General features: G+C 29.6%; 3 protein-coding genes across 4 annotated transcripts in view; 2 read left to right on the plus strand and 1 right to left on the minus strand.

The window, feature by feature from the left end:
• LOC123265979 overlaps positions 1-21,573 on the minus strand; it is a 172,222-nt gene that overhangs the window by 144,144 nt on the left and 6,505 nt on the right. The window lies entirely within an intron of this gene.
• On the plus strand, positions 2,615-4,544 carry LOC123266079 (odorant receptor 13a-like). The gene is made up of 6 exons (XM_044730116.1): positions 2,615-3,200; positions 3,373-3,656; positions 3,727-3,826; positions 3,887-3,991; positions 4,090-4,239; positions 4,328-4,544. Exons 1-6 carry the CDS (start codon positions 2,748-2,750, stop codon positions 4,382-4,384), a joined length of 1,149 nt encoding a protein of 382 aa, XP_044586051.1. The 5' UTR covers positions 2,615-2,747; the 3' UTR covers positions 4,385-4,544.
• LOC123265994 lies at positions 5,180-20,972 on the plus strand. Of its 2 annotated transcripts, none has more exons than XM_044730030.1 (8): positions 5,180-5,532; positions 6,828-7,128; positions 7,886-7,980; positions 13,782-13,888; positions 14,570-14,859; positions 15,022-15,199; positions 16,204-16,373; positions 16,494-20,972. In XM_044730030.1, exons 1-8 carry the CDS (start codon positions 5,486-5,488, stop codon positions 20,739-20,741), a joined length of 5,436 nt encoding a protein of 1,811 aa, XP_044585965.1. In that variant the 5' UTR covers positions 5,180-5,485; the 3' UTR covers positions 20,742-20,972. The 2 variants fall into 2 exon arrangements, with proteins under 2 accessions (XP_044585965.1, XP_044585959.1); XM_044730024.1 differs by having other exon boundaries at positions 5,182-5,532; positions 15,016-15,199; positions 16,494-20,970.

Below are 21,573 nucleotides of genomic sequence, written 5' to 3' on the forward strand. Positions count from 1 at the left end.
ACTATTTTGAACGTCAAGATAATGGTAAATGATGAGAATTTAAAATTATAAAACAACTTACAATGATGAACTAACGGATAAGAGCAACCTGTAATCATTACGTGACGACCAAAAATTACAAATTATGAATAAAATAACTTTGGCTTAGTAATTTTTCGATATTTTTAATAACAATGTAAATAGTTTAGGTGCTTTTGAAATAAATTGAAAAAAAATTTTTCTTAATCTCTTAATTACATTGATTAATATTTGACATATACTCACATTCACACACTGAAAAATAGTACATTACACTACATGGGAGAAAAACTCTTTTTTAGTTTATGGACAAATCAAAATAGATAAATAAATAAAGAAATTTTTTCTATCACTAAATTTAAATCTATTCAGAACTACTCCAAAAATTTATTGTAATCGCTACTGATAATTTTTTACTAAACCTTGTTTCGAATAACACTAATTTACAGGGATCTACAAAACCATCAATAGTTTCTAAATTATGTAACCTTATATCGATACTGTGGCACGTTAATCGATGAAGACTGTTATTTGCATACAATTAATAATTATATTTCTATCACTAAATCCTGCTTCGTAATTCTGATGTTTAAGTTTTCAGTTCTATAATTCCGTGAAATCGGTTTACTAACGATAGTGGATTAACAAATGTTCAAAACTTATGACGCTTATACTCAACAACGTTTATTTATATGCAATTGGTATGCTTATTAACTCTTGCGCGTACCGATTATTACATTAATATATAATAGGTATTATCATTACGTATACCGTGGATAATTTGTATATTATAGAAAGACATATATAGAATGATTAACAAAGCTTCGAACCCTTATGCGCTGTTAAATGGAATTATGCACATGAATAGCATCAATAAACAGTAGTAATCAGTAATACTGATTCGAAAATACACTTACACAATCTAGCTACGATTACAATTAAATTTCAAAAATATGTGATTCATTCTTGTGGAAAATTTTTTTATGGCCTCATATGTTCATATATGGACACTGTTATATATTATTATGTTAATTGCTATGAAAATCTTACTTAACACAACATTGCATGGATGATACATATAGCCGTATACGTCCATATATAATTATTCGACTAGTGGTAGTACTGCAAACATCCGACAGAGGGCACATTATGGCTGAATCCTCTCTATACAAGAGAGTTGAATTTAAAGTGTTGTAAATTCTAATATAAAAATCATTTTTTTGACTTTCTGAGATTTTCTTTTGTTTTTTCCCACTCATTATAATATCCTACTGGGAATTCAAATTGCGCGCATACGCGCGCGCTCTAATTCTGAATCGATATGGAATCAGGGTCCATGTTTTCGAGTTATTTCGATACCAAGCTAATTTCAATCAACCATCAATTTATAACTGTGAAGGCCCAAGATCAGGGAACAAGACTATAACTTTATTGTATAGATATATTGTAAATAAATGTTGTCTATATGTATAAAATCAATAAAAATCTCTGAAATTTTAAAACTTTTTCTTTTGACTGCCCTAATAAGCGTATTGGTTTTTAGTTTAATTAACTACTAAAGTAACTTTTTTAGAAAAAATAAAAAATTATGATAAATTTATTTTTTTATTTTTATATCAACGTTCTAATTAGCAAATTGTCTAACTCTAATCCGAAAATCTTTTATATAAAAAAAAAAAGTAAATGAAAAAATTTTTTTATATCTAGAAATCGATTAAATATCTAATATATGTACAATATTTTTGTCTGGATAACTCAAATATTATTTTTTCGGACCATTAACATCTAAAAATTTAAAAGATTCACGTCCTAAAAAATATGGAGTTACATAATTTGCTAATTAAAAAGTCGATATATAACCTGATATGACTTTATTTAACCCATTCAGCCCATATCGAACCATACATGAAAATTGATGATATACGGTCATATCAGAAATTTTTTTTACGATTTATCAAAAATTTTATGAAAAATAAAGTTACTTTATAGTTAACTTTTGAAACTTTCGGTAATAAAAAAATTTTAATTTGTAATCAATAACATTTCTTACTGCTTATCAACTTGTACGTCATTAGTCATTACTCACATATACTAAGACAGTATAACATATGGTCAAACTAGATATCAAATTACATATGTCTCGTTGTCCATAATAACTTCTTGACATACGTTATTGAAATCCATGAAAGTAGTTTTTGAAATGAGTTACGTCATATATAATATAAACTTCTCTACTTCTTTTGATATTCGAAGTAAAATGAATTAGGTACTTAATTAAGTTAATACCATGAAAAAAAAAAACTTTCTATGCTCAACTTATATTAGAACTTTCAGGCCTCTAATTGATACGCTTTGAAAAGTTTTGTCAAACAAGAGGGAAAAAATATTTTTCTGAGCTACTTAGTCAGTTATTCTGATTGAAGAGTGTACCGAATAAAAATTACAGGGAAAATCTGTTAAAAAAACTATCACCATAGTCTCTAATCGCACAAAGTTTCAATTCCGTAGTTACAAAGTTTTAAACATCGGGTATTATCTCTTGGGAAGGAAGAAGGAAGGGGGTCCCTTGGTATCACATGGATCATTCCCACTACTCAGTACTTGGAAGTAATTCAGAAGTGAAGTACAAGTTATTACGTACAGTACGGTAAATGAAGCCAAAAATTTAGCAAGATACTTGTATTAAAAGACTTAAGAGCAAGATAAGAACAATATCCGTCGCTAAAATAATGGTTAACGTTGATGAATATGAAGAATTGATGAAGCCTATTATGATAGTAAATCGGATTATATCAGTATGGCCAGTGGAAGAAAATGATAACTCAATTCTGTCGCGAATGAGAATTTTTCATCGGATTTTATTGTTTGTTTTACTAGTAGTCCAAGCGACTGCCGTAACTGCTGACATTGTTCACCACTGGGGTGATATGAAGGAAGTTACTGAGTGTGCTTTGATAACAACCGCTTTCTATCTTTCTATTCTGCGACTCATAGTTTACACTATCCACGACCGAGATTTACAAATATCTGTTAAAACGATGAAAGAAGACTGGATTAAATACTCTGGAGACGATGAATTAGCACTAAAAGAAAAATGTTTACCGATATTAAAATTAGCTAAGATGTTCATCATGACTGTGGGATCGACAATTCTCTTATTTATGGTGGCACCAATTTTAGAAGTAAGTTAAATAGTAACAAATTTTAATCAACTGTTCCAAGGAATTGAAATTGATTCATGAGTTTTAGTCTTCATCAATCATCTAATACAAGAAGTATTTTCTGATGTATAAAATTCATGGATCAATCAGATAAAAATAATATTTGTATTTTATATGAAAAGATGTGTATTAGATTAAAGTTCTTGGGATGGAAGAAAAAAAACTTCCCTTTCGCGGTTTTTTTTTCTCAAATCAAACAAATTCGCCAGCATACCAGGGTTTTTACGTGCTAGGAGTCATAGGAGGAGCTTTCGGAGGAAGTACCATTGCTGGAGCAACAACTCTCAATCTTATACTTGTGATGCATGGATCGGCTAAATTCTTGGTTGTGCGGAGGAACATTGAAAATTTGAAAAATGACAAACACAGTTCTATCACCTTCGCTGATTGTGTAAAACGACATCAGGAAGCGATTTTGTATTTTAATTCAAATTGAAACTCATCGCATTTGTTTTGTAATAAACCAAATAATTTCTTTTTTTTACAGGTTTGCAGAACGAGTTGAGAATACGATTAACGTTCTGGTATTGGGACAGTTTGTGATAAGTACTGGTCTCGTTTGTTTCGCTGGGTTTCAAATTACGGAAGTAAGCATCGAGATTACAATTGAGAGTTATAAAGGTGCGATAAATGTACAATGATTGTAGATGGCCAAAGACAGAGGTCAGTTGATGAAATACACGTCATTCTTGAATTCGGCGATTTTTGAACTATTTTTATTTAGCTACAGTGGCCAAGAATTATTAACCGAGGTAAGCTAATTGCTCAATAAATCGTTCAATTCTGGCTGTAATAGAGAAAATAGCTTTCACATATGATTTATGTAAAATAATATGGGAATTTTAATCAGAGCGACGCTGTGGGTGAATCCTGTTATGCATCGAACTGGGTTGGAGCTGGCTTTACAAAAAGTATGCAAATAGTAATGATTCGCTCGCTATCTCCGTGTAAAATCACAGCCGCTAAATTTTATGACATGTCTTTGGCTAATTTTTCATCGGTATACATATTTCAATCTATCCGTTATTGTCTTCACTGCTGTTACTGAGATAATGTATTCATACGGCATCTTTTAATTTGGTTTTTAGATTCTCAGTTCTTCATTCTCATATTTAACAGTTTTACGGACTATGGAGGTTGAATAAATTTACAAACATAGAAATTTAATACAACTGCTCACTTTCAATACTGCAAAAGTGACAAAGAATTTATTCTAAACTTCATAATTGAGTTTTATGAAATTTTTATGGATATTTTTTAACCAATTAAATAGTTCAATAATTTTTGTGAATTATAAAAACTTACTCTGGAAAAAAAAAAAAAAATAGAAAAGAAAAATTTATGATACATGACAAATATTTTTGATCCAAGAAAATTATTTTGAAGAGAGCTTTAGATTTTGATTCAAGAATTGCTTCTATTGTAACTTCTTTTTTAAGCTTAAGAAATTCTGTAACTTCGATCAAGAAAAAATCTTATTTCTAACATATAATCAAATGCTTCAATGAAAATCGCAATTGGTAATACATGGTAGTGAAATGTTCAATACGACTAATATTATGAACATGATTAGTATAATATTATACTAAAAAATTTCATTTGTAGTATGAAATTGTTGGTATTTATTTAATATTAAATTTAATTGACGTTCTAGTTATTGAAGAAAATAAATAAAGAATGTTTGATTACTTTCAGAGCTGTTGTTATATACTCAATAAAGTAAGTTTAGAATGTGAGAAACACTGGCCATCTAGTGGAAATTGAAACAACTATAAATAGATGTATGTTTTCTGCAATGTTTTGATGAAATAAAGCTTTTTGAAAAATAAAAATGTCGATAATATATTCATATGAAAGAATAATATTGTTAGAACTAAGAAATTATATTTAGTATATAATTACCGGAAATTAGTTTTAAAAAAAGAAATTTTCGGTTGTTCAGAGTGGGGCGATCCATGAGACGACTTTGGTCTCAGGACCGACTTGAGAGTATTTTCATCATCTAGTACAACACGTGCAGCTATTCGGTGAACTCATATTCGAGTTACCACTCAGCTTGCTTGTATTTACAATTTTAACTTTCAGAGTTATTGTTTAAACTTTAAAAGTGTGAACAAATAAGTTGTTCTGTTGATTCAGTCGTAACTTCTGACAGGTGTTTAGAAATTAAAAAGTTTATTTTCAAAATTATCGAGTGATAAAGTAAAGCGATGTAGAAGTTTTTATTAGCTACTACAGGAGTAACGATGGCTAATATAAAAGTGGCTGTGAGAGTGAGACCAATTTCAAGCAGGTAAGTGATGATATTAAATTTCAGTGGTGCATCAAAAATTCCCTAAGTGGTCAAAGACAAGTAAGTCGGTACATTAATTCGTAATTGCTGAATATTTATTATTCAAATAATTATATCGAGTAAATTAATAGAGTACATTTGTATACCTTAATGGGCTAGAAAATAAGAGAAACGCTGAATGCACTGACTCACATGGCTAAGATAAAGATAAAACAACAAACACAGGGGATTCTTACGCTCTAAAATACGAGTCGAGCTATAATTAGAGCACCATTGAAAGTAGACTGGAAGTAAAGCCAGTAACAAATGTGGTGACATTAAAATAAGGACTACGATCACTTGACAATTTCTTTGGTCTTAAAAAAAAAAAAAGAGAAAATAAGCTTCAGTAATTTTTAGAACGGTAACTTTTGACAGCTGGTTACCATTTTTTATTTTTCATTTTCGGTTTTCATAACAACATTCCGTTCTTTGTATTTGTATGTTTTAAAATAGTAAGTTATGATTATGAGTTATGCTTTATAAGTCGAGAGAAGCTCTGATTGATTTACAAGCTAAAACTTATTTTCTGTTTTTCAGCAAAAATTATTACTTATGATTTTATGAGAGAGTTAAAGTATTTTTATTTAAAGATTGTCTCTAGCGAAAGCAGAACTAAATTATTGCGATGGCCCACTACCGAGTAGTTTAATGACTCCAACATGAATAAGAAGAAACGAATGCTGAGTTTAGAATAACACCCTAGTTTGTGAGCTCGGAAAGATTTGGTTCGTTTATTATGCTAGAGCCGCTTTATACTTACGCCAGCGATGAAAATGTGAAAAGAGAAATCGGTGAAAATGATGAAATAGTAAAATGGAACGAAAGTGAAATAAATTAATTGCTAAGCTCGCTAAATGGCTAATTTTGTACTTGATATAAGATTTATTTTACATATAATTTAACTAATGATGCGTATGATTTATAGTTTGTCATTCCCATAAAATAATACCGTAGAAGTTTCAACCATCTTTTAAGTTTAAGCTTTCTTATTAATTATTACTATCACTTTATAAAGTTATTTTGGAAAGAAGTTTACTTTAAAATAAAATCATGATGCAGTGCAAGTTAAATTATGTGAATTAAAAAAAAAAAAAAATTTGATATAAGTTTATGAAAACGACATGTTAATTGACGTTCATATTTCTAGGAAACATAACAATGACCCGATCAGGTCATATCAAAAAATTTGTACACGGGAAAAGTATCGCGTTAATGATTAAGTATTAATGCAATTTTTATTTTTTCTATTACAGAGAAATAAATATAACAGGAGCAGAAATAGTAGTCCACACGGAGCCACAGAAAATTTCTTTGACGAATCTAAAAGTTTCATCGAGCAAGACTGCAGACAGTCGAACTCGGACTAAAAGATATAGTTTTGACTACTGTTTTGACTCTTCGGATCCAACGGCTGAAAATTATGCCAGTCAAGAAAAAATTTATTACACACTTGGGAATCCAGTTATCGACGCTATATTTGTGGGATACAATTCTTGTGTCGTTGCGTATGGTCAAAGTGCGTCTGGAAAAACTTTTACGATGATGGGTGTCAAAGTATGTTCGTACTAAAAATTATTATTGCACGCCTCATAGCGCGAAGCGCGTGAGGTTGTGCTTTATACTCGACTCGTCAAGGTCAAGCAATTTTGTGATCTTTAAATGTCTCTATCACAACCATATTATACTTATACAATGATATAAGTAAATGTACACCGAAAAAACACTTAAATTAAACCATCTTTTACTGTAACCCCATTTTGGATGTACCAACGATTACTCCCGAACAAATTGATATTTCAAAACCGGACCTTTTTTATTAGTTTAAGAATTCGATGAGCTGGGTCCGTATTTCATATCAGTGGCCTAGTTTATGCATTTTTTTTTTAATTGAAGTTTTATTAAAATTCACTGCGATACAACCGTACAAAGCCAAACGAACTTTTCTGATTTTTCACGTGAAAACTATGGCGCCACTTGATCAAGCTAGATTTTTTTAGACTGCGTGCGCATATGACAAGAAAAAAGGGCGCCGATATTTAAAAAAAAAATAAAAAATACTCTGTAAGAAATTACTTAATTATAATTTTTTTTCTTTTTATTCAATTACACAATTAATTTTTTCCTTAAAAATGAATGAGCGTTATGAGGCGTGCACTTTTGGATTTTCCAAACTTTTTTTCAAATAGATTTGTCCAAAAGTTTTTGATGATTTCTCAATTATTGTAGATTTTGAAGTTAAAGCTAATGAAAAAATAATTTGCTTCGTCTTGATTTTAAATTAAATTAATAAAAGAAGTGATTATTTTTGCAGGATGATCCAGGCTTAATACCAAGAATCTGCAATGGTTTATTCGCCCGAGCAGCTGATGAAATAGAAAATGGAAAAAAGTTTAACATATTTGTGAGGTAATGATAATTTTACTTAAAAATAAATACACCGGCGTCATAGACATCCAAGACCACATAATAACGATAACTGTGAGAAACTCAATGCTGTTCTCGTGTCGATTTCTGGGTGTTCATGGACACGCACGAATCTTGTAGAACATACTCCGGTGAAAATGTAAAATTATACCTCCCACAATTGAGGGACGAATTGCACTAGAGCTTCAGTAGCTCTTGGCACCTGTTCTCGGTCAAGGTTTCACTATTTCCTCCGTACCATTCATGGTATACTTATCTATACATCTGTTATTATTATTACTATTATTACTCTAACAATTCAAATAAAAATGGCTTTGTTTTTTTTTTTGTCGTGTTTTGTTTTCGATCAAAATTACTTTATATTGAGTTTTTATCATTACAAACTTCATATTGATTGTATCATTAGTTATAAGTTATAAGAAATGGAAGAATATTTACCGATCTTCATTTACTGTCAGATTATTGGTATTATATCGTGAATAATAAGTTATTTCCATGAATTTATATATATTCTAAGAAATGATTAGGTCAAAATATTAATGATATTACTCTTAATAGATACAAATATTTTTACTAGTACATCTATAAAAAAACTCACAGTATAGATATAAAGGTTCAGCGGCACTATTTTGCTAATTGAAGTTAAGAGAAAAAAAATTATTTTAATTTGATAAGAATATTCACCGTAACGGAATGTAAATGTAGAAAAATATGATAAGAAATTAATTATCATTGAAGATACTAAAAAATTTTAACTTTACACTAAAATAAAAATTCTCATGAATCAAGTTAATTTTTCTTTTCAGTGTACTATATAAATTTTATATTTAGTATTTTGTACCATAAATTTTATATTTAACCTTTAAATTTTCCACGAAAATTCATATTTTATCTAACATTTCTGAGGTACAGGATCAATAATTTCATTTTGGTTTCAAGTGACAATTGACTAAATAAAATATATCGCGGTTTCAAATAGTAAAGATTCTATAAATTCAAGTAATTTCTGATTCTCTTGATAAACTTTATGGAATTTTGATAGTTTTAGCGGTATAGTGGATTTAAAAGTAATTTTTATCCTAGTGAAATATCGCTTCTTCATTGGTGGTGTAAAAAACGAGTAAATAGTAAAACTCTAAAAATATTATGAGTATAAAAGTATTGTAAATCAAGTATCAGAGCAAAGAGCATGTAGGAGAGAATATATAATAGAGGATGGTGGTGGAATAGTGAGACGCGCGCGAGACCTTTGCGAGGCGTTCCGGTGGCCTCGATGTGTCTAAGCTCACAGTACCTCGTGACTCGCAATCCTAGACGGACGCAAGCTCATTGAACCGTGGTAAGGATTCCCGCTCTTTGCAGTGTATCACGCTCTCATTTTCATCGCAATATATATTCATACTTATTTGTAATGTCCATTTTGATTATTACGCGAACATATGCATGTTTACTAATTTTAACTTTACCTTCATTGTACAGTAGTTATGAATTCATTTAACAAAACAATTTTATTACTTTAAATATTCATTTGATGCATTGTATTTAGTTATGTAGGATTGTCATAACATGGGGTTGTTTTATAAATAATTAATTTAATACTAATAACATTACTTTGTAACCATTATATTATTAGCAAATTTGATTAATTTATAATATGAAAAGTGTAAATGTAATTTAATTATAATAAAAATTATTGTGCCAAGGAATTTTTGTCACAAAATAATATATTCCTTAAAAATATATATTTTTGAATAAAAAATGTTATGGATAGAATAATTTGATTAAATAACATTTTTGAATCCGAATATACTATTGAAAATTTTGGTTAAAACATTGAAACCTTTCACTATTTTAATGTGAATAATTTTTAAGATCTATATTTTTAAAGTCTGTAAGTTCTAGTATTAAAAGATTTTTTAAACATTAAAGCTACAGATGTACAATGTTTTCGTCTTAGTGATTGCATGTCAAGCATCAGCAGATTGTAAAAATAGTATCTAATGAATTTATGTCTCTGTTCATAGAATAAAAGTTTTGACACAAAATTAACACATTGTGCTATTTTATTCCGAAATAATAAACAAAAAAAAGTTTTAGAACTGATGATAATTTTTTCATACGATAAATACACCAATTTTGCCAAATTTCAATAGTGTACTTACAATAAACTGGGATTAAAATAAAAATCTAATAGATTCTAAAAATTCAACTAATCACAAAAATAAAAAAAACTCGATAGTAACGTAACAGAGCCGATTTATTTGATCGCAGTAATATTTTTTTTATAGTTTCAAAAATGTATAGAGCTTTATAAAAAACGTTTTTTAGATAAGCTTAATAGACGCTCAAAAAATCATGCGAGAGTATTTTAAGTATATCACTATATCATTTGAATCTATGTATAAAATATTCTGATAAGTTTTCATTTTTAGTAAATAAAAATGATGATTAATTCTGACGCTTATTTGCTCAAGCTAAAAAAAAAAAGAAGGAGAGAAGAATATGTTTATAGAAAAATATTATTTGAGGTCTAATATGATCTAAATAAATAAATTTTGAGTGCTATGTGTGATATGTACGAATGGTTTGCAGGTGATATAGTAGTGTTACTTCCGCGTAACATTACGTACTTATAACTTTAAACTGTTGTTTAACACTCCGAGAGAGCAGTAACAATGAAATAAACTTCTTACGTAACTTAAACTTTTCCAATTGAGTCTAACAAAATGTATACATTTCACTTCATCAACCACTTAATTCATCAACAATTTAGCAACAAAAAGTTAGTTAGGTTTAATTATGTATAATTAAACACAAGGATTTACTAATTCTTAATTAAAATTGTAATTTATAATTATTTATTCCAGAACAATATTCTTAAAAATAAAAATGAAATTGGGTTCTAAAAAAGTAACAAACTTTGAAGTACGTGACAATGAATATTTGAAGGTAATTAATTACTTAGGAACATTCAAAGACTAATTACTTGGTAATGGTTATCAAAAAACAGATTCTCAAGTTTTAAGTATAAAAAAGTTTCAAAGCTTTTAAGTATACAGAATAATTTATTTTTTAAGTTTAAACGACATTAAATCGTAAAGCGTTGAATACTTTAAAACACTTAGTTCTAGGCAAATTAGCCAGATAAAATTTATTTATATTTCTTCAATGGAAAAATTTAAAAAATCGTGATAGTAAGCTATAAAATTAAAAAAAAAATATTTTTCAAGTTAGATAAGTAATTTCTTTAACTGAAAATTTATTTTTTATAATATGGAAATTTAGTAGATGAAATACTGCAAACAGAATTAGATCTCGATCGAAAGTAAATTTTTACTGGCGAAAAGATAAAGATGTTTACAGCTCGAATAAATTTATCCGAAAAAAGTGCAGAATAAAATCGAAAGCTTACAGTTTAGAATTTATGGACCATTAACTAGTTGTAGAAGAGATTTTGAAAAAGTTTTACCAAAGAAAAAAGTTTCATCTCGACATAGCATTATCACGTGTTTGTTTTCTCGCTTATCCGATAGAATATTGTTATGCGTGAAGTTATCTGCGACGTAGAGCGCGCGGATTTGAATTTTATACGCCTGATCTTTGAGGTTAAAGGTAGTTTATCGAGAGATAAAAACGTTAGCAATGAATAGAAAAAAAAATTTTTTTATCTAATTTAAATAAAACTATTCGTATAAGTATGATTATGTATTATAATGAAGACAGATATTAAAATTCTTTTTTAAAAAATTGATAAATTTAGATGGTTCATTTCAAAAAATTCTTAAACCGAGAAACCTTAGTCTGCCCAATAATTTTTTTTTCCTTCATTGTAAAGGTAACGATACGGCATAGAGGGGGACAAAAAATTGAAGATTTTTCACTTATGTATAGTAGAAAAATCAAGCATAATATAAGCAGAGGAATAGATAATCGATTAAGCAACGACCAAACATGTCGGTCTAGTAGCTCATATATCTACTGAATGAGGACGTTCGATCAGTTGCACGACTGGAGTGTGCTTGAAAATAAATCACGCTGTGATAAATTTTTATGAATCAACAGATATTTATGACAACCTTCGTGTGGGAATATGATTGTACAGGTTGTTAAATTTGATAACACATTGAGATTAAATGAAAAAACAAAAATATCTTTTCTACTATTCCAGAGTCATAAACAAAACTATCATTTCCAAAATTCATCTGTGACCATAATAACATGATTATTAAATTATAAATAAATTATCGGTCTATTGGAAAAAAATTTCGAACTTATCGACCAAGCTTGAAATCGGAATAGCTTTAATTTTAATAACGAAAAATCGATAAGATTTATAATTCCAGACATTAAATTTTGATTAAAATTGCCGTGAGAGCTGAAATTGGTAACTTAAATTTTAATTTCAATAAATATTGTACTCAGCTTTGAAAGTTTAAAAAGGAATAAGAACCATATAAAATGAAAAGTACCTTCATAGCAGTGTGCTGTAATATCAATAATAATAATTTTCACAATCGTGTTTTGAATGAATGTAATATTCGAACAATCAATAATGCATTTGACTAGTATTTTACTCCTTTTTCTCCTGTCAAATCACTGTTCCTTCGCGCCGAATCGATTCTTATTTTGTAGGTCTGCACCTAATATCTGTCAGACACGAACCTGGTGTGTTGTACAACCAGTATGCCGTCACATTTATTTTTCTCTCCTCGAATTTACAAAGATTTAAATTACCTCGTCTTAGTAGCATTATTCAGATTATTATTATATTGGACGTTAATAAAAGTAACAGAGTCATCTGTTCCGTAAGCTTGTTAACTCAATTCGACAAATTCTTTTTAATGTCAATATCAATGATAATTAAAATTAGTAATTAGTTATTTTTATGTTTATCGTCTAATTAATCTCAATTGATATTATTAAAATGACTTAATTACTCTACCCCTTCAGCGATTTATTCAATGACATAATTGATTGAGTCGATTCTTTGTACTTCTAAACCAGATTGAACAAATAAAAATAATTATTTTGAAAAATAGTTATTACAAATGTAGAACAAACATGAAAGAAAGCAATATTGAAAGTCGATACACTTAAATTTCATTGACATTAAGATTGAATGCATAATTTGTGGGATTTACTTTCCTAGATTTGGCGACCGATAATTTTTAGATATGCATGCTTACAATAATTCGTAATATAATCTCATATTTTAGTTGAAAGACAATGTAATCGATTGACCTATAGATACATCAATCGAAAAGTTTATTTTCTTCTGCTTATCAATTTAGGAAGAGTAATAAAAATTTTAATCATGTAAGATGAATTTTTGATATACATGACATTGGCATTTGTATATTGAAAAAAAAAATTAACTCGAAAATCTCTTGATCTAAGAAAATCATTTTGAAGAATTTCATCGTCCTTAAACAAGATAAGAAATTTTTGAATTAATTGAAATTTTTTTAAAACAAGGAAAATTAAACTCAATGTGATTTTTTTGATCAATTTTGGGGTAATTTTTCTCTCACTGTACTGTGCATTGTTGTGTGTTAAAACAATTATTATATTTTCAAAAAACTTCGTTTGGATTTTTGATTTTCTATTCTTATGATGAATTTTTTATTGGATAGTTATCATAAAAAATATTATTTTTAAAAATTTTATAATTGTTATTAATATAACAGATAATAAAATAAACCAAATACAAACATAAAATGAGATGTCAGTAATTGGTGCTTTATACAATAGAGTCGATAACTTTCCAATCTTTATTATTTCAGTTACCTAGAAGTCTACAATGAACGAGTTAGAGATCTTCTCGAACCGTCAACAAGCCCGAATAACTTAAGAGTTCGTGAGCATCCACGATCAGGTCCTTACGTTCAAGGTATAATTAACTTTTTCTTTTCTTAAATATGATTCTCTGATTAAAACACTCGAAAAGTTGAAGAGTTTTTTAAAAGAATTGGATTTGAAACTAATACAGCTTATGATAGAAAAATCCATTTATGCTTTTTACTATTTAATAAGGTCTCATATTTTTTTTTAATCTCCTTATAAATGACTATAACTATTTATTATTCTAAAAATTCTTTGATCTGTCAGAAAATGAAAAAAAAAAAAAAACTATTATGCAAATAAAAAATTCATCTCATTCTTTTTCAATATGAGGGAAAAAGTAAGAGAGTTAGTGGATGTACATTTCGGAGAATAAAAAAAAAACTTGTTCATTAGTGACTCTCTGTTTTATCCTCGCCTTTGTGTAAATTGTATTATATTAATTAAATGAAAAAGACTTGATGGGAAATAAAATGTCTGAAAATTCCAACTACAAATTGACTAAATTTTTCCACTCGTGTCAAACACAATTTTCAAACAAAAAATAATTGATTCAAACTAAAATCACTCATATGTTTATCAATCAAAAGCTCCAGGAATTCCAAACTGAAATCTCCATGTAACACAAAATTCTTGGAATATTTCACTGTAAAAGCAGAACAAAAAGTAAAATTGTATTTAAATGAACAATTGAATAATACAAATTGATAAAGTAAAATTTTTTTTAAAGGATTAAGCCAACACTCAGTTGAAACTTTGAGTTCATTAATGTCTCGTGTCGAAGAGGGTACAAAAGCCCGTAAAACAGCTTCAACTTTGCAGAATCACACAAGCAGCCGCAGTCACGCATTACTTACACTCTCGTTGGAATCCAGCGATAGTGCGGTTTCCGGACAAGTTATTTTAAAAGCCTCGGGGGCATCACGGAAAACGGATTTTTCTCGTGGCTGTAAATTACACTTGGTCGACCTGGCGGGCAGTGAAAATTCAGCTGCCTGTGCTGGAATAAATCGTCTAAAAGTGAGCAATGCATTTAATATATATGTATTTATATCTATACCTCAAACTCCTATTTATTTAATTATTTTCTATTAATTAAATAAAGAATAATAAAAATAAATTTCTCTTCAACTATGTAATATTATCAATATATTAGTATTTTTATATTGGTTTAAGTCACAGGAAGGAGCTAATATTAACAAAAGCTTAGTTGCATTGGGTAATGTAATATCTGCATTAGCGGAAAGAAGTTCTACAGCTATTAATTCAGGAAGGAAGTTCATCCCCTATAGGGATTCAACTCTCACGTGGTTACTCAAAGATTCTTTAGGTGGAAATGCCACGACAATTATGCTGGCGAGTAAGTTTTTCAACTTTTATTAACCATATTAATTCAATATAATAATAAATTTTACCGTTTCATTTTAATTTATAGGGACGTTTTCTCTGTTATTCATTTGATTGAATAGTAACTTCTGGAAAGTTGTAAATTATATTAATATAATCCTAATAGAAGTAATTAATTTTCCTTTTTAATTCGATAAAAACTATTTAAACACTTTTCCAGACTTGCTATGATGGGCTGGTTAAAAATCAATAATCATCATAGAGCATATTTCCGGGATCGGTAAATAGTAGAAACAAAAATGGTAGTTGTTGGCTTATCGTAAATAAAATGCAAATAATAAGAGAAATAATGATGATAAAAGAATAAAAAGAGGATAAAGAGTAAAGATTAGTAATTTACTCTTTGAATTCATGAACTTTTTTTTTATCATACAAGAAAAAAAGTAGATTACATTGTTTACAAACAAAGTGGAAGGCTTAATATCAAACTATTGGTAGTATACCGAGACCGAGCAAACACGCGAAGTATTCGATATCAAGTTTTCCATTCTATATTTAACATTTATAACAATATATTATGCAATTTTAGAATTTTAAATCAGTATCATAATAAAAAATAACTAATCAATAATAAACTATTGGCTTAAATTATAAATTTGCATTAACATCGTGTTATTACTATAGCAGTTGTAATTTTTACAAATTATACCAATTATTTTAAATTTCTAAAGTATAAGTATAGTTGTAATTCAATATATCAACAAATCAATATGATATATATACTATTGTAGAAAAATTTTTATATGGCACGAAAAAAAAAAATTAGCAGTAGTTACGAGCTAAGTAGTAAATACACTTCATAATTGCGTAGCAATTGTAGTTTAAAGTAATAAAAATATCTGTGTAAAATAATGATAAAATAAATTATTTAAGATGTGTAATAAGAATATTGATTTAAAGATAAATTTTTAACGAAAAAATAATCGATAATTTTCATTATGTAATTTAATTTTACAGCGATATCGCCCGCTAGTGGAAGCTATAACGAAACATCACACACTTTACGGTTTGCACAAAGGGCACAAAGCGTTATTAACAAACCAGTTATTAACGAGGATCCGGTAGCTAAGATCATACGTGAGCTTCAGTCAGAAGTATCACGACTCAAAGCTCTCCTTGCTGAGAAGGTATCGGATTTTTTACACAAATTATACTATACTGTTATATAAAATAATATCTCATTGCTTAAGCACATAATTAATTTTGAATTAAATTGAATTAAACTAATTGAATAAATTGTTTTACAGAATGATCCGCAAACTGATTGCAAGTCATTGTGCATCTGTCAAAGGAATCTTGATCAGATAGCAGAGCAAACAAATTTAAATACCAGATGTGTAGCAACGTCAACACCACTATCAACAGGGAAATTAAATTCACTCTCAAGATTATCTTATCCTTTGAGAAGATACAGTTTTGATGATGGTTTGAGATTAAGATGTGATTCATTAAACGCGTTAAGACAATTCGGATCGTTAGAGTTTGTTCCTGCCGCAAATAATTCGAAAACTCTGCGAGTTTCGGCAAGTTATAATAGAGCTAGAGTATCCGAATTAACTGATGAAGATGACGATGATAAAGTCGATGAGCCGGTATTTGTGGATATACCGACTTTGGTTGCTGTACTCATTAAACCTGATACTAGTGTTCAAGTAGACACTCATCAAATAGAGGAAATTTCAAGCGATAGTGCACTCGAAGACACTGTCGATACTGAGTTTAATCGGGACATTGAACATCACTTTGCGAATTTAGTCGACGTTTCTGTGGAAAATGATTCAAATGATTCTATTAAATCTCTGCCAGTATTAAAAGAAAATGAACAGCCTCTACTTGATATACGATATCCGAATCTACAAATTCTTACTGATAAATCGTTAAATGACGATGATAAATTTCAGAAACAGTATCCAGTGAGTTCAAATTTTGAAGCGCAAGTATCCTTAGAAAAGCCAATTTTTAATACTGCTGAAAATGTGCTACAGGATTCTTGTGTGCTTCGAATCTCAACAAACAATTCTGAAGCACAGGCTGATTCTGAAGTAGAAGAGTCTAAAAAAATAATTAGAATTGAAGATGACAATCTCAATGATAGTCTTAAAGAAGACAACGAAAGTGTTAACAAAATTTTGGAAAACCAAAAAGAACTTCAAAACCAAAAACTTTGTTTGCAAAGACACCAAAATACTGATGGACTGAAGCGTAAATCAAGCAAGGACAGCGGCTCTAATAGCTCCAAAGACGAACAGATATTTATATCTGGAATTTCAAGAGATTCTTTTGGTCGAAAAGATTCAATTGACCCAGAGCAACCACAACCGAAGCCACATACGATAATACAACGCGCACGTAGGGCTGAAATAGTAGCCGCGGTTACAGAGAGACTCTACTCGAGCAAGAAAACTACTGAAGACAGTAATACGGCATCGACGCCCGCCTCGGATATTCGCTCACCGGAAAGTACAGAAGTAAAATTAGCCTCGGTGACGAGGATGCGACTTCAAGAAATCTCAAGAAAAATGTTGGCCAAACGCAGACGTATTTGTGTTGACACTCAAACAGATATTTCTTCTACTGTCCGTGTACGAGAAATAGGAATTTCAGTAAAAGAACCTAAAATCGTTCGTAAAGACGTTGCTATTCTCACTGATCGTCACGAAGACTTTGATAAATTGCTGCCATGCAGTACGCCTGTGGTACGAATAAAAGAAATGTCAACTTCTACCACAGAATCGCCAGTTCCTAAACCGATTATTCTGCTCAAAGATGCTTGTAGTTTAACAGATGATTACAGTTATGACTACGATACTATTTATTCACTTCAACCAGATTCGGGTATTGTGTCGGATGATACTCATACATACGCCGAAAGCAACTTGTCCAGTACAGGCATATCAGACTTTTGTTCTGACCTTGAAAAACGACCGGTTGATGTTAAATTAAGTGATAGTTCAGCAAACACAAACATTGTTGAAGAAATAATTGACAGTTGTGCTCAAACCACTTATGAACACTCGCACCACTATGAAGTACCAAACGATAAGTGCTGTACTTCAAAGCAATGCGGGGATAATTCAATTAAGCAAGTGAGTGGTAAAAAAACCGCAGATTGCTGCCGTCCCATTTCAGTAACTCCCCGTCCTTGCAAGCCACTAGTTGTTACAGCCGGACATTGTCATTCTACAGAAACTGTTGCAGATACACACAAATGTGCTCAAGAATCTTCTTGCAAATCTTCGTGTTGCAAAGAAGATCATGATAAAAATATAATTTCTATTTCGGTACCTGATACTATTAATATTACTATTGAGTCTTCAAATATTTCAGAATCAAAGCTTAGGCTGTTTGATCACAATAAAGTGTTGAAATTAAATAATGTAGAGGTTCAAACTGATAAGAGAGATTCTAATGAAATAGGCACGCTGACAGATATTAATATTAGTGGAATAAGTGTTAAAGATTCGTGGACAAATGCGCGAAACAGTCACGATACTAAAACATTTAGGATTGAAAATATATTCAAAGATCCACATGACATTGCCAAATCTTCGAATAGTTATGATTGTTCTGACGGAACTAATTATTCTATTATTTATCCTAGAACTACTCAATTCGCAGAAACTAAAACGGAAAATGATGTTTACGATAGCTACAAGACAACGTTGAGCTCATTAGAATCGCGCAGAAAGTCATTGACAAGTGAATGGCTCAGAAATCGCAATACTTGGTCGTCTCAGAAATATCACAGGAGCTCTGATAATGAAAATAATAAAGAAACAATCTCTTTGCCTCCAGATAATTTTTATGACTTGATAGGAATAAAGGAGTCGAAGAAAAATCCGGAAATACTTTCATGGAAAGATGTGTCTGAAGACAAAAAAAGTTTGAATGGTTTAACAGTATCAAAATGCTTGAAAATTGAGGACAATATGTGTCATCTCAAAAAAATTGGGCGTAGTTATAGAGATATTTATAAGCAAGAGGTGAATTTTTCAGATGATAGCCTTGATTCAAAAGAGCGACAAAAAAATTTAATTGATGATGAAATTACAGGATCGGAAATAAATAGCAGAATCAAAGATAACTTTAATGATAATGGGTGTCCACCGGATATTGTTGTACATGCGAAAAAAGACATTATTGATCCACTGGCATTTTCTGACAATAATACTCTTGATGATTTTGATGACAAATATATTGAGTTACCTAAAAAAATAGGGATACGATTGAATGAAATACCTGGACAGAAAATAAAATCAATTTTTTACAGCGTTCCTTTGATACCGCTTGTTTTAGCTGAAAATGGTATTGAACAATCTGAAGGTAGTACTAAAAATTTAAAAGCTACTGCTTCGCCGAAATCAATTATCAAGAATAATATTAGTATACCAAAGCCGCCGCGGTCTGTAAATATTAGTACAAATGAATCTCGACCGGAATCTGATTATAAAAAGGTGAGCTTTGTTGAGTCCGAAAATTTTTCAATAAGTAGCGAAGATGTTAAACACAAAACTACACGTATTAGAAATACTTGTGAAGAAGAAAAACGAAATCTTCTTGAAGAATATCTCGAAGAAGCGATAGTTTTTATGCGGAACATTAATTCAATAAATTCGGATGAAAAATCTGGTACGCAAACATTTAGACGTGAAAATAATGTAGAGACCAAAATTTATGAACCAAAGAATAAAAGAGTAGTTGATCATCGTTATACAGCAGATGATTTAGATTTGAAAGGTAGTCGTTACGAAGAAAAATGTTGTGGTAATTCGGAAAAGTTAGACCGACTTTTGAAGTTCGATAAATCTGCTGAGACTAAATCGCATTTAGCCAAATTCAGTTCAGATAATCTAAATAGTAATAATAGTTGGTTATCGTGTTCAAGATTACGAAGTTTTTCAAGTGTTGATGATCTTAATTGGGACCACAAGCTTAAAAACAACGTTTATTCTAGAAGTGATTGTAACAGTAAATTTAGTCAAGTAATTGAAGATGACAAATACTTTTATCAGTTACCTAGTGCAGATGCCAATAAAGTTTATACAAATATTGACAGTGCGAGAGCAGTAAATACCGATTTTGAGAGCTATTCTCAAGGGAGAGTACGGAGTAGTGCACCTAAAATAAAAAAACGCAGTCGTTCGGAACTTTCGATGAGACCTAAGACGGGAGATTGTAGTTTTAGTAAAAAAGTTGTAACTTTTGATGAAAATAATTTACATACGCACAAAAAGTTGATGAATAATGAAAGTGTCCTTATCGCTAAAGGAAGAAAATCACTAGCGAATCCACGTTGTAGCCTATCTAAATATGACTCTTCAAATGAAAATTCAAGTTCTAATGAAGCGCTCGCCAATTTCATGGAATCCATCGACGAAGCATCGAGATTTAGAGATAAAATTAAATTTCCTTGCAGTCCGCGGTTGAAATTTTTACAATTACTCAGCGAGAGGCGGAAAATCGTAAAAGATAGTCGTAATACCAGTATTTCGTAAGCTCGTTTATTAAAAGTGTACTTTGCATGCGAATGATCTAATTTTCTTACAGCGAACTAGATCTTCTCATAATCATGAACATTTTAAATAATTGGTTTAAGATGTTAAAAAATAATGCATCTGAAATCAACTTAACTAGCAATTGTGTAATATATTTATTATGTACTACATCGAACTAATAAATATCAAAAATAATTGTATCATGTATACATAAATTTTTAAAGTACATAAAATATTTAAATCTTCGTATTAACTCAGTATATACTTATATTTTTATATACTATTAAATTGGTAGCAATTATAAAACTAAGTACCAAAGATTTTTATATTTAAAAATATATCTAAAATTAAGAGCTTATTGAAAAAATATATATTTTAAAAAATAATTAAAAAAATATCATAATAATAAATAAGTAGAGTTACTTAGAAAATTCTTTAGGTTAAAAAAAATAATTAAGCCATTGTTGATTTGCGACGTTTCATCTCTGTTTATTGAGACTTCATCAAGCACTGAAAATGAAAATAATACCAAGATAAAATAAACATATATACATGTTATTATTGTTACAATATAAAATAAACATCAGTAACTGACCTTAACGCGTTGAATTGCGATAAAGGTTCAATAGACAGAGATGAAATGTCGCAAATCAACAATGGTCTGATTTTCTTTTGCCCTGAAGAATTTTCAAGTACCCGTGATTCTACTTTATTATTTAATAAATCTGGATCTAATTTTAAAGAAAATATATTAATAATATTTATTGTTTTATTACGTACATGTTATTGTAAGACAGAAATTACGATAAAATAATAGTTTAATTTAAAAACT

Source organism: Cotesia glomerata, linkage group LG1 (assembly GCF_020080835.1).
Source record: "Cotesia glomerata isolate CgM1 linkage group LG1, MPM_Cglom_v2.3, whole genome shotgun sequence".
Classification (NCBI taxonomy): Eukaryota; Metazoa; Arthropoda; class Insecta; order Hymenoptera; family Braconidae; genus Cotesia; species Cotesia glomerata.